General features: G+C 38.1%; 1 protein-coding gene across 14 annotated transcripts in view; it reads left to right on the forward strand.

The window, feature by feature from the left end:
• Positions 1–14,781, forward strand: part of LOC111250822 (uncharacterized) — a 53,714-nt gene that overhangs the window by 34,266 nt on the left and 4,667 nt on the right. For 9 of the 14 annotated variants that reach the window (XM_022806620.2, XM_022806621.2, XM_086989337.1 and 6 more), the window contains one exon: positions 13,719–13,881. In XM_022806620.2, the coding sequence (XP_022662355.1) occupies positions 13,719–13,881 (163 nt within the window). Of the gene's footprint in view, positions 1–6,084; positions 6,188–13,718; positions 13,882–14,781 lie in introns of those variants that run through there. The other 5 variants (XM_086989334.1, XM_086989333.1, XM_086989335.1 and 2 more) reach the window with 1 other exon arrangement.

The raw sequence follows: 14,781 nt of genomic DNA on the forward strand, positions 1-14,781 counted from the left end.
ATGTGCTAGTGCCCATATGTGATAGTGTGAGCATTTTTTTCAAATACTCGCAAAGGGAACCGCATTGTAAACGATACCAAGAATAACCTCGAATAGCTCACAAATTATCTGTCCACTACGTAAGCACTCTAACTTCAGTCAGAGAACGCAAGAAAGACAAACAAACGGAGCCGATGCTGCTATTTTGTCTTTATGTTATATTACTCCAGGTGGTGGTGCTGGTGGGTTACTTTGAATTGCGAAATAACAGGTATACAGAAACCGAAAATTTGCACCTAAACCAATCGTTGAAATAAAAAAATTATCTAAGTGTTCGAATGTTTACATTTTGGAATGATTTTTTTTTGACATTTTGCAATTGTATGGCTATTTTAGAAAATTTGCTAGGGGACTATCAACTCTAATTTAGCTATTAAGGACTACAACGCTTATTGAATCAGAAGAGACGGCGGCGGCCACTTGTCTCGGCAGGGCGTCTGACTATTGCAGGAAGTTAGCTGACTCAGTCGGTACATCGCGCGCCGTTTAATGACGGTGTGCAGAGTGTTCATTAACTCTTATATGTACAGTCAGTGAGTGCCGTTGCTATGGGAAAACACGTATCTATAATATGACGAAAGCGACTGCAGATAACACTAAACACAGGAGGGCTAGTGAAGAGCACTAAGTAACTGTAATTACCTGTGGAGTTTATTCATACGAAGCTGTAGTAGGCTTTCGAAGCTTGAAAAAGTATTTTCCATCACTGGCCTATTTTGAAAAAATTCTAACAGCACTTTTAGTGAATGTACAAAATACTTTGATATTTATATAAGAGTAAAGCTCTGACCATCGATTCTTCAAATGTTATAAAAATTAGATTCCAGATCTAAACCACGCATTACCACATTGCATACCACAAATTATCCGATCTTAAAAATGATTAGGGGAATGTTATCGTTACTCTTGCCAAGTGCATCGGTGCGAGTTACAGAAACTAGGTAATAATAGATTTACTATAACGTACTACAACCTTTCCATACAAAAAAGATCTAATAATCTAGAAGACCTAATAACCACACATATGGTCATACAGACTTGCACGTGGTTGCAGTTGGTTTTTACCATTCAAAGATCTTACTGTGTGCTTTTTCTGAAAATATTTATGCAGACATTTTCAAAAAATTCTTCCCAAATCAAGATTGAATGTTTGGAAGGTAACATTTTCAAAATAATTAAAATTGATTTGTATAAATGTTGCTCAAAAGCTTCAGTCTACCTGTCTGCTGTCCCAGCACCGAAAGGTGTAAGTATCCGTGATTAACTAACTTTTACCATTTTCTAAGTGTAATAGGAAAATAATTTTTTATCTGTAAAGCTGAAATTAATATGTTTGTATATATAAAAAAAAAAATAACAATATTGGAACAGATTTCCCGTAATCTAAGCTAATTATTTTATTTATCATAAGCTTATGAGTGGGGTAAGATAATCTGTACACTATACAACTCATATATTTGTTGTAGAACCAAATTATTGCTAAAAGCGTCGGCTTCACGCGTCGTGCCTAGAGCAAATTATAGAGCAATGTATTTAATTACCTTTTTCGGTAATAGGGAAATATAAGATGTTTTCAATTTTGAAAGGAACAAATCGCCCATTACGAATCATCCTATTGTCAAACATCATTCTAATGGCAGTAAAAAATTATTTATATGCATTGCACATGTGTGTACATGCTGTCGGACACAGACACAACTGATGTGTGCAGAGACCCCTACATGAGCTATTTAACCGATTAGATGAAAGCCTCATGCCACTGGCGGTTCTAAAAACTGGCAATGTTGCTTTAGATTCTGGCATAGACGTGTCGAAAAAATTGTGCTGTGGACTTCGTCCCAGCTGTGATCAGTGGGCTCCGTGGCTTTAACTCTGACCCATAGTCCGACATGAATGGTGGTGGTTTCAGATAAAACCAGTTCATGCAGTTTTGATGTAACACAAGCCTTGCTCAGATTTTAAACAAATATAGTTTGCATAGCAGTACCCAAAGTAAACTAAACTATTAAAGTATAACGAACGCCTTGTTTGCACAATATGCCAAATTGCCGGTGTACGACTACGAGGCAACGCGGTACTACTAATTATTATTTATAAAAACACTGAGAAGAAATCGCATGGAGAAAATTTAAGAACAAGCAGTGGTGTTCACTTGTATTATGAGTATATTTAGACGGAACGAACGAATCGATGTATTTGTGAACAACGCCACGGCGTGTTTTAACACACATTAACATTTTGTTGTTTAACTGTTGCATCTTTAAATTGCAGAATCAGCGATAACAGCTATACAGTAAAATATCAGTTGTGTTTGCGGAAAGCCTAAATAGGCAAGTAAACAGGGCTTTCCCCGTATATATATATAAAAAAAAAGTATATAGATATAAAAAAGCAAGGTCGATTTTGCTCTGTTCTGCAATTGGCGGAGAAGCGAAAATCGTGAGTTTTTAACTCGTTATTTTAAGGAACGCGTCGACCGAATACAATCCTATCTGTACCGCGTCCGTGAAAAGCCTGAGAGAAACAATGATGTAAACATCATTAGTCGAAACAGTCAGGATAACAGGTTGTTTCTGAGTACCAATAGACCACCAGATCTTCGATTCGATTATATCCATACTAATAATCCCATTGCATAACAAAAGGACAAAGATGGTGGCCTGGTGATCATGAATGGACCAAGCCATAATCGGTTCTACCTAACTAATTTAAGGTAGCTTTAAGTATATGTGAAGTCTGTGTTCAAGGGCTTCTGAACGTTGGTTCAAACTATTCTGCAACACATGAGCGATTTACCTCCAGTAAATATGCATGTTAAGACGCGGTCTGATTTGTGGGTGTTTTTTACCTAAACTTTTCTTGAGATCGCTGAGTTTAGCCTTACAGTTGTCTTTGTAAAATATCTGCTTCTTTATATCAACCTTCGCTTTTTTTAAGGTATCCGAGGCCCGCTCCCACATGGTAAAAGTTTAGCACTGATTAAAACCTTATATCATCGAATCTAAAGACTAACGTAATTTGCATATTGAGAATGAAACCGTATCTGTTATTGCACATTTAATTCTTGTGAAGTTTCTCGCTGTTTAAAATGGGCGGGACATCAGTCTGTACGGTGTAGAGGGCTTGGTTCTACTAGGGCCCCTGGCGTTTGACGATGCCTTGTCGGGTTTTTGCACCAGGGTATAGTGGATTTCCTAACGCATTTCGCATGTTTTAATGACTAGCCATATCTCTGATGGTGTTACCATCACATATTTGCATTTACATTGCGGATCCAGCTCACTACTAGGTACGTGCGCACACGCAAAAAGGTACTCACTGACAAGCGCTCACTTACATGTCGCCCATCATCTTCCTTTCTCTTCGACAGAGATCTTAACCATTGCTACTGCAGCCGCCGCTGCCGATTGCAGAAGTAGCCATTAACAACAACGATTCAGGCGCGAAAATCACTCGCATTATTACGACTATTAAAATCCCCGTGCGCTCCTTCTGCTGTGCTCTTTCTGCTTCAGTGTTCTATGCCCAAGTCTGCAGCGCTGCCGCTAGTACGCCTGATTCTTTGTCGACGATGACTCTTCCTACTTAATAGCCACAGCTGGGTCATCGCCGTGGAGCGACAGTACGCGCGCGTGTCCCTGAACCCAGCAGCAGCAACTGGTCCGCGTATAGTCCCAGTTGAGGTCGTCGTATTGAGGCATCGGCGATTATTTATCAGTGATTACAATGTCATTATTATTATTATTATTATTACTGTAGTACAATAACCGTCGGTATTATCCTTTTCTTGTTCCTACTGCTGTGATTATCTCAGTAGTAATGGCGGTCAGCTATTGCTGATGGTGTCCACTCGGAGTTGTTGTTTATCGGTTATAAATTTCAAAGCAATACCGTGTCCGTCATCGTGCAAAGATAAACACATGCTGCAGCAAGCATTGAATATTATACTTTTAGCTGGTAATTGCTGGGATCCGGTTTGTTGCTTGTAAAAGCAATATACATTAATACACAACAGTTATTCAAATGCTACTATTGTAATATGTAATCCATTTTAACTATGAACCTTTTTGTGGCCGTCAACTAAACTTTCGATTGTTGTCGTTGTAGACATTGACAGCCCTGCCATGTATACTTGTTCAAACTTGGACGAGGCGGAGAAGAAGGATATCAAGCGCTTTTTCTCGGATGGACCCTTTGTGTCCTTTTGCGTCAAAGAGTTGCATTAACGGTGGTTTACGATTCGTGAAGTTACTTGTGTAGTCTAGGAGAAGAAAAAAGAAGATCCCTTGGAATAGTACGGGTGATACTGTGAGAGTCTGAAATCCCAGTGGTAATTTCCTGATCATTATAGTTCGGTCGTCAAGCCTAGTACGCGAAGCGCAAGTGATTATGGCGCCGGTGTAAAGATTGGAGAGCACAGTAGTAACTGGTTATGCGTTACTACTTTTGTATATATTTATCATCGACCAGTGGATAACTAGCAGTTTTAATGACGACAATTTCTACCTATACGCTATATGTAATACATTGAAATTTTACCTCAAATTATGATATAATTCCTACATGCAGATTTGAAGTGCGGATTTACGGGGTGGAGAACGTGTGCCTTTTATAAATCCGTTCGCTACCAATCGTGCAATATTCAATCTTGGTTTTGTGAGCGCTTTAAAAATAAGCTTTTTGCTGATCCATGTACAAATGCGGTAACAGTAAAAATCTTCTGGTGCTGCATGTGCAGGCATAGAAACACCACTGCTGCTCTTGCAAGGGCTGTCATTTGTGTGGCCCACTGTGCCGTCCAGTGGTACGCAGTTCACCTATCTACTTATTATCGATTCATTATTTTGACCACACGCGCGCGTTAGTATCAGCACTTAGCCACTTTGCACGCACCTTGATAATGTAAAGCTTGCCACTCCCATCATAAATCTTTTTTGGTTAGTTAGAAACGCACGTTTCTGGAGGTGGAACGACCCAGATTAAATGACAATAAGAGAGGAATAATTAGGCATATATGCCTCTGATCAAGGTTGCTTTTGTGCTCACTTCGCGTGGTAGCTTATTTGCTTGCTAATATTAAGGGCATGTGTGGGTTCGAATCCGGACATAGCCACACGGCTCGTTTCGTGCTGAGGAGCCGTCCCATGGATGCTCAACGGCGATGCCGGACGTAATGTTCAAATCGCACAGTTTGTATGTTTAGAATATATGAATATATTTACAAGGACATATTTTCAATAACAATTTCTATATACTGCTCAGCGCAGAGAGTGACATGTTACGGTAAGGTTAAAATTTGAAGTTGCTACCGTACGCTTTTGCGGTCAGTCGAAATTATTAGACGCAGTTTAATATTTGCTTTCTCTAACATGTCACAACTGTTACGCGAATGAACATAGATATCCTAACGTTTAAGACAGATTTGCAAATACACATAGGCACGTGCTGTGCTTGTACGTTAGAACAAAGCACCATCGCCGTTTATTGTCTGTTGATTTCTTTAATGTCTCTGTCTTTGAAGAAAGTTTCACGGTAATCGCGTGACCAATGCACGCTCTAACTTTAAAAAGAGTTAACTGAGAAGTCAATATGAGGTGCCCTAATTTATTATTGTCAGCACCAATACATTGCATTAAATAAAACATCATTTAAAATATTTCAAACATTTTTTCGTACTCTAATCGATTGTACCAGAATAATGTATGACATTTTGAGACACACACTTTTAGCATGTCTTATCTACGAACAAGTCAGTAATTATCAGATGAATAAATTATTGTTTTCTAAATAAGAACGAGTATTTTTTTTCAAAATTTTTAGGATTAGGATGCCACACTTTATCAGCACTAGTTAATTAAGCGTATGATACCGTAAGAGCAGCGTAAGAGCCTTTGAATTATTAGAGAGAGAAAGAGACGGAAACCTCCGCATGCAGTCATCTCTTGTGGGCTTACATAACAATGCTATCTTTCAAGGACGATGAACTTAAAAGCAATAATAGCAATGAAGGCATATAGTAATTGCAGTCCAATTTTGACTCTTTAGGTCGCACCCGCAGTGCTTTGATTTCTCCTGATTTTGCCCCCGGCTGAATCCCGCGTATGGATTACTCTCTGTTCAATCCAGTGCTGAAATGGTGGCCTGCTGCGTAAGATTTTCTCGAAAAACGTTTACAGAGGAAGTGATATGCACCTTTTTACAAGTTTATCACAGCAAAATGTTTAACGTTGACCTTAGTTATTAACAACATCGACAATCACTCCCAAATAAGTTAAATGAGGTTGAAGTCCCCTTTAACGACTAAGACCTCCAAGCCTGGACCAACAAATATGCATAGGCCACATGATCTAAGGAAACATTTCGACTGGTAGTTTTGTCAGCCCTAATCGACAGCTTTGCATAGCTGTTCGAAAGAGGTTGCCCAATTGAAAGGTAAAGAAAGAATTTGAGAAAAAAAATGACTGGACGAAACACACACAAATACGGCCTGTTACTTTTTTGTGTTAAGAATTATAGACTCAAAACACGAGATGAGATAGAAACTCGATTATAAACCATTGTGGGCAGAATCAGCGTACGAAACAGGCGCTAGCTACGACGCGGTTAAAATATAAAAGCCCTAGCTGGTATATTGTCAGTCTTCCTACTTTTTATTGAATAGAAAACATAACGTTTTTTATTCCTTCGACAAAAGGTTGTAATACGCAATCCCTACCATTTTTCGGTAACTAGTGTATGTCCTCTTGCCAAAACGTAGCAGGTTTCTACTTGAAAAACGTTTTCCACCTAGGTTTTGAATCTTTGATCCATGCCGAAAGTAGGGCCACAAAGATGATTGTTTTATGAAGGGAAAAGGAAAAGATCCGTCGGCGCCAGATCCGAAGAATATGTAGAGTGTAACGACACCTCTCATTCGAAGTCTGGGAAAGCAACTTTAACCATATTACCGTTTACCGAGCTGTAGTGACTTCGTTTGTGACTTTTTTTTTCGTTAGCCTTACTGATTTGATGAAACTGGGCTAGATAGACGCGTTAATCAGCTGCCTGGTTCCTAGGTAGTAATTCCCCCTATATCAGGTCCTCGCAGTTCCATCAATTGCTTTAAGATTTGGTTGGACCTTTGGCGTTAACTTCTTTAGTGAACAAAAAGACATGAGATAGTTAACGATAATCGTGTGGCTGTAGCCCATCTTTACGGGCAACTCTCAAGTTGTCAGCTTCGATGGAATGCCTTGTACAGGGCGTGTTGACAATACACTTCAGAGACGGGTGTTCCATACGTATGGGGCATCCGTCTCTGAGAAGTTCTTTCGAGTTAAAATTGCACTAACAGCACTTTCGAATTATACATCAGTAGTAGTAGTAGTATATGATTGTGTACGCATCAGAAATAACATCAATCGAGCGGAAGTAGGAAAGAAAAAGTGTTCTTCAAAAAAATTTCAATATATATATATGGGGAGCCGGCCAACCAGCTCTCTTGTAATGTAAATCAATTACAGAATCACCGTACTGTGCGTCCTTTGTGTTATACACATCCATAAATAAAGTAAATGACATAGTCTGTTAATTTTGTCGTCCTTCTTTGACGTCGTTGATTCGGCAAACAGCTGCTCTCCCCGTACATATTAGATGGCTACCATCTCGTCAGAAGCGACGTTGTGATAACCAGTCGCTCTTTTATCATAGACACGGTGAAGATGGCGATGTCATTTGCTGCTGCTCTGTCGTCTACACAATCCCAGCAGAGAACGATTTTGTTCTCATCGCTGTTAATGCAATACTAGTTTATTCCTATGCTTCGAGAAGAATAATGGTGATGTCCCATTTTGTCAATATTAGGACAATACGTCACCGCAATAGTGACACATTAGGCCCCACACGCGCCGTAGGAAACACACGACGTCCAGACTTTATGGCGATGCCAGCGTTTGTTTAGGCGGAGCATAATTAAATCGTAGTGTTGCCCATAGACCCTATAATCAGTAAGCCAAAATAAAATCATAACAGTAACATCAACGGCATCTATGCGGTAATCGTACAAGTCAAAGCAGATTATTGCGAAATCACGCAGTCGTACCGTGTATGTTATATTGTTATTATTATTACTATTGTTATTATTATGCTGTTGCAGCGACAAAATATGGCGATACTGCCGGCGATATCGTACTATGTCAAGTTGTTTATTTCTCCACATATGCTTAGTTTCATCTACCATTTAAGCTGTTCAGGCCACAATAGGACCGAAAATTTCTTTATCAGTCAACATGGGAGCATGATAGACGGCGACCCATAAAGTGCACACGCACATATAAATGCACGAGCACGCACGTATCTGTTATTATCAGATGTGCAGGCACACATGCCAGGACAGTGCATGACCATGGCTGCAGCATATCCGCCCAGCAAGGCATGGAAGTCTGTATATAAGTATATAAAGGAATATATAAGAAGTATATAAAACTCATTTTTATCTATAATAAATGTACTATATGTTCTGTTGTCGATATTCTCTGTGCCTACCGAGATTAGAGGTCTGCTTTAGTTTTGTCTTAACTTAATCGTGGAAAAGTATCAGAAAAAATAAATTTAATTTGCAAATATTTGTTAACATTGAGATGCGACGTCCTCCAAAACGAAAATGTAGGGACAATATTTCTAAAAACAACCCTTATGTACATCAATAAAACCAGTTTATATACACACCTATCAATCGACCACTGCACAAAATCTATTGCTGACCCACTTTTCCAGGCAAGCATTATCATGTGGACTACCGAACAGATTATGGAAAGCACGTCTTTTATTTGTGTTTATAAAACCAATGCAAGCATGGCAGTGGTTCTGTATGTAGCTGGGTAGCAAATATTAACATCTGCAAAACGGCCCTGAGCTACAATACGTGCTAGCAATAGTAACAGTGGTAGTACTACTTGGCGAGAGCTGACCATCTGTAATAAATACAGAACACAACATCGTACCCCGCGCCCCCCAACAGGAAACTGATTGGAAAGCTGTTTTTTGCACAAACAGAAATCACGTGAGGGAGTAGGCTATCTGAGTGGACCCCTATATGCCCAGTGGTACGTGAAAGCTACACCGGGTAACGCTGATAATTGTCATTTTTTTAGCATCCTGTACCCACTGCCTTCACAATATAAGCCAATCTGCTGTATTTAGCTAAAGCAGTTATGGCAGACGTCGTCATAGATTACGGCCAAGGCCAGTCTATGTTATTTCAGTTTCCACGTTCTTCTCTTCTAAAAAAAAAAAAAGCAAAAATAAAGAAGAGGTATTTTTTTCGTTATTTCCACGTATAGAGGTACAAGTGGACGTCAGAGACTAAAATCCGTGTGCAATACAGAATGCCCTTAAAGATAATCAGTTAATGAGTCAATTCTCGTTTGAAATACAAATATCAACTTGGCCAGTTACTGTTAATAGGCCTGCGTGTTAAAACTTCTTACATGCCAATGAAGAATGAGCTAAAAGGCTATATTTGGCTGGCAGTCTAGTTTCCTTTAACTTCTTTTAGGTTTCAAGAGTCAAAACGTGTATATAGCAGTCATGCTATTGATTTTTGTTTCACTAACATGGCCTTATCACTTTGGCTCTTGCTGACATTGTTAGTGCTAATAAAAAAAAGTATCATTATAGTTTCTAATTTATAAAGCACTCGTGTGTTTCCTCAATCGTATCCGATTATATATGGATAGTTCTTTTTACTACGTCTTTGCAAATATCTTAGCTCAATATGCCACAATGATGATGGTCATGTGCTGAATTAGCTAATAAATCTAATGCGGTTAGGTCTATCGCAGTTCTCTTGCAACTGAAGGTGATGAAGGTTAGTCTCTCTTATCAAAAACTATCTTTTGCTAGCCATTTTTATTTCGTTTCTTCTTCTCTGCGACACATGCAGGTTTATTTCTCAATCTGTTGTAGCATCATATATAAATTAAAGCAAATTGAATCACATATTAACAGAGACCGACAAGTGTTCTTACTTAAAAAACGATTTTTATTGATTGTACACATACCGAAATTATCACCTAAATGCCGCTAACTATTACAGCCACGGAATTCAATTTTTAAAAAAATCGTTAACTGTTCATCTTTAAGCGATTGGCGTATTCGACACTATAAAAACGCGAAAGTCTTCAAAGTTCAACCCCACCTTCCAAGTTATTGATTATTTTCTGCAAATTTGATTGATCCTCGCATATTCGTTCGGAACTGTTTCATTGAGTTTGAGGGTCGCTTACTGATGCGGGTACTTAAAACTCATATGTCGGCAGTGGCCTTCCAAATTATCCTTCGGGATTTCGTCTTAGACATGTTAGGCCTTTAAGCGCATTATAAGGAGATCATTTGAGGGCGACCAGTGATATCACTTTCTTCCACTCTACAATGTGTGCCCACATCCTGCCAACCTTGACTCTCGTAGTAAGGTATCCGTTTTTTGATCTTGAAATATTATTTCGCTATGAGCGGCAATCTACTGCTGAATACAACTCGAATAGGGTCAGCTCGAATTAAAAATACTTATGATTGCTAATAGCGGCCGCCAAAAGGCTTTTGCATAAATAAGTTTAATTTTCAATTAGGCGACAGGACTGCCCTAAGCCGCCTGAAAGCTTACTCCTGTAAGAGTTAAAGCTCTAAACTACAGTGAAGAACAAGTGTGTGCCCGAATTACCCGACTACGGTCAATATATGAATTCGGTTAATTACAATCAGGGATTAAGGTCATATAATATAACTAAATGGATGGATAATTAATGTTGTTGGTAAGCCACACCATATACGGCGACGAATATCCTATCAAATCCGCATTGACACCTCTGGAAAAAACGAACTTTATATAAATATATTAAAAACTCCATCAGTGCCAATTTGCTTTAGGATTAATTAGTCCTATCGGATTTCATAAAAAAGTAAGTTTTTTTTTTTGGGGGGGGGGGGGGGTACTCAACTGAACTGTACCTTTGGGCGGCTTCTGGGTGTAATGGTGGATATTTCTCCACTACAAACTACAAAATTTTAAGCTTTGTTCCTATCGATTATATTTTGCGTGCTCAAAAAGTAATTAATGATGGATCGGATAAACGCCTCTATTTAACGACTGTACCGATCAGTGGCCGAGCGACTGGATGTTCTTTTGGCGACCCCCCGTTTGTTTTTTAATTCACTTAAATTGTAGTTGGAAGCTCCATTACCTCAATAAACAGTTAGCAAACTAGCTTCGTATCTGTCAGTTTTATAGGTTTGGCAGCGTGTTACCCGGTATAAGTAAATGTGCTTGTTTAGAGTTGTTTTTCTAAACTAATAAATCATCATCAGAATCAGATAGCTCTATATGATGGTAAAGTGACATTGTTTTGTATTTCTGGTTGCCGTTTTCATCACAAAGGCAACTCGTGACCCGTAATAATACGATCCGCGTACCTTTCATGATTTGAATATGTCAAGTTAAAATTCGTCAAAATCAAAAAGTAACGAATGAGTTATTTTTGCACGCCAGTAATTGAAAAAATACATTTTTTTTTACATGTTTGTCGAAGAAAGCCGCCTTTGCTGTCAAGTGGTTATGCAGACAACGAATAAGTTAACACGTATCAAAGCCTAACGAGGTTCACAAAGAGCCATAGGAAAGGTCTTTATGTACTGGGTCCTTACTTCTTCGTCTATTCTATTAAATCTAATTGTTGTTTTTGGCCAACAGTCGGCGTTAAAGCTGAGAAACGAATTAATTTAGTGGCGGTATGTTGCAAGTGCAGTAGATACACTGTTGTTATTCGAAGCAGTTCCTCATCCCCAAAGGTTGTGTATTTGTGTTTCTATATTTGTGGCGGACAGCGTGAAATCCAGCGCAGTCTAACGGTGACGACGCTAAACCACTGACAAGAAAAAGAAACATTTTAGCAAAATTTCACTAACTACTAATAGTATTGCGTACTATGCTGGTTTGATTTTCGTTTTATTTGCGAGTTTTGATTGCGTATTTGTTTTTTCTTAACATGAGGCTCATACGATATAAAAAATCGGCTTGGGCTATTGCTTATTCTAATAATACTGGAATGACATTTGAAAAAAAATGCAAACAACGGTAGAGTTATTATCTAACTAACTGAAGCGACCTCTGTTAGCATATATAAGAGTCATAAACTAGGAATATTCTAACAAATGAACATCAGTGCCAGGGGTTGTGGTTTAATGAGACTTTAGACCTAGATACAAAAAAAAAAGTCGACCTGTTCCTATTGATTAAGGCAACTAGTGAAGGAACAGTGGCCTGGAAAGAATGGCGTCTTGTTTTGAACGTATATAAATATGCCATAGAGATATAAAGTCAAATGCGTTTAAAAGCACATTTTTGTGAGGTTCCCTTGTTTTCGGTGTGCATCGACCATTTTGGATATCATACGGTTACTTGCCTTAGCTCCCAACATCTTCTGTATCTTATTATAAAAAAAATTAGTGCATGAGTGGAAAAGGAAACAAAGACAACGCAGCGTGATACCTCTATAACAAAAATCAAACCTCCGGTTATTTTATATAACAGCGTTCAAATAAATATAAGGTTGTGCACTTTCCGACTTTTTACTACTAGTTTTTTTTTATTATTTATGAAATTAAAGGTGCTTTAACATTATGAATAAAAAATTCAATTATTTTGGAGATCGGTTATGTTGCCTTATTATGACAATTTGAGTTCTGAAAATTGCAGCAGCGGGCATATGACCGTTTGTCATTTTAGGGAGCTTTACATGCTACTTGTAGACAAACTTTTCAGCGTTGTTGCTTTATGATAACAGTTGTATCATAAAATGACTTAAATTGAGCTCCACATATGTTAATAGACACTTAATTTATTAAATTAAAACTAATTATATTAACAAAAAAATGTAAGCCGTTACATAAATTTCGGGCTCTTTAAGTCAGATCAATCACCCCTTCTTGGTATTAGAGCCTGATCCCCTCGAACGGTAATAGTCAAAAAAAAAATTAGGCCTTTGTAGACTAATAATTTGGAAGATGATGTAATGAAGCTCAAATCAACTGCATTGAAATTGAATCTGTAGTAGGTTTAATTTCAGAACCCTTGGCAAAACACTATAATATATAACATCATCAGTAGACTTTTGACAGATTTAATAGAAAAGGTTGATGAAATCACAGAAAAGGGAACGTCACTTGGCATCTACCCCCTTCAGCTTAAATGTTTTCTATACCTGAGTACTAAGAACTGCTATTATAATTTGTTATATATAATAATTGAAGTCTTGAACGCATATTTGGATCTGGCCCTCCCGAGTATTCAACCAAAATATCGAAAAATACAATAATTAAAAACAGATATTTTAATTTTACTACAGCCGCTTTTTATAATTTTTGTCTCCTAACCTGTATAATTCAACTTTTATTCTCAATAGTTTGCCTGAACTTAGAAAAAATGACGATAGACATTTTGGATGAATTTTTAAGGCTATATAATTACAATAAACCTACTATTCATACACCTACAACTAAATCAACGTAACGCTTCTCTAAACGACAATGAAAAAACGTATTTATCTGATTCTATCACTTCTTTTTTTTTTTTTTTTGCCAATGCCCGGGTTGTCTGCTAATAATCGCTATGACCACCAACGGTGAACAACGGCACTGAATCGCAGTGCATAATGACGTGTCTTTTCAAGTCGCTGGAGAAGATGAGCGAAGGCAAACGACGGGTCTTCTTTTATGCCTCGTTCATTGTTGGGGGAACGTTAACCATTGGTGGTTTCGCAGGCTTTGCTACTCAACACAGGGGCTACGCCTTCATTGTCGTCGTATCAGGTAACCCAAACCCGTAATCTAAACGAAGTGGTCGATGAATTTCGATATCACTAATTCTGAAGTCTGACGAATGTTTAGATCATTTTTTTTTCATGCTTACTGACATATTTTTAGTGGATGTGTTTATTCAATATCTTTATTCATCAAATCAGTTTTTATTAGAATTTGTGAATAGGGCTATATTGAAACGCGCAAATGGAGGTACCGCTCAGATACACTAGTCGCAAAAACTTCAGCCGATTTAAATTCTAATATAATTGTAGGCCTAAAGCTTTAAAAGTGTAAGCCCCCCAGAAAAGTCAAAAAAGAGTCAAATAAACACCAGCCGTTAAGATTTATCTGAATGTCGCATTTGGTAATAAAAGCATTTATCTCAAAACCAGCTTCTAATTTCTGCACGTAAATTTCGAGACCATAAAAAAGAGGCTTTTTGTACGATCTGGATCTTGTTCATCCAACCCCTCTTGCGTAACCGCTGTTTTTCCTCGTGCAAATTTTTCTTGGGTTTTTCGAAGCCGTATGAAACGGGTAGACCAACAAACTTTATAACCCAGCACGGCGATACTAAGCAATAATTGCTTTTTCCCTATATTCCGGAGGCGAGCCTTGAGCCTCATGAATTTTTTACGCATTTGCGTTTCGTCTTGAAATAAGTCTTGTACTTCGATAATATGCTTTATTAGCGAAGATAAAACCGCATTGTCCTGCATGAGTTTTATCGGATCAGAATTGGACACCGTAGGATTAAGGACCCCCTACATCCGTCCAGACGTATATCAGTATTAAATTTCGAAACAGGATCACGGATGTTGAATAATCGCATCTGTCAGAATGACTGTTAAATTCTTTTTCAGTTTACATAGGTCACTATTAAATTACGATAAATACCTATTCATCAGT

The sequence above is a fragment of the Varroa destructor genome, unplaced genomic scaffold (genome assembly GCF_002443255.2).
Source record: "Varroa destructor unplaced genomic scaffold, Vdes_3.0 BEIS01000005.1, whole genome shotgun sequence".
Classification (NCBI taxonomy): domain Eukaryota; kingdom Metazoa; phylum Arthropoda; class Arachnida; order Mesostigmata; family Varroidae; genus Varroa; species Varroa destructor.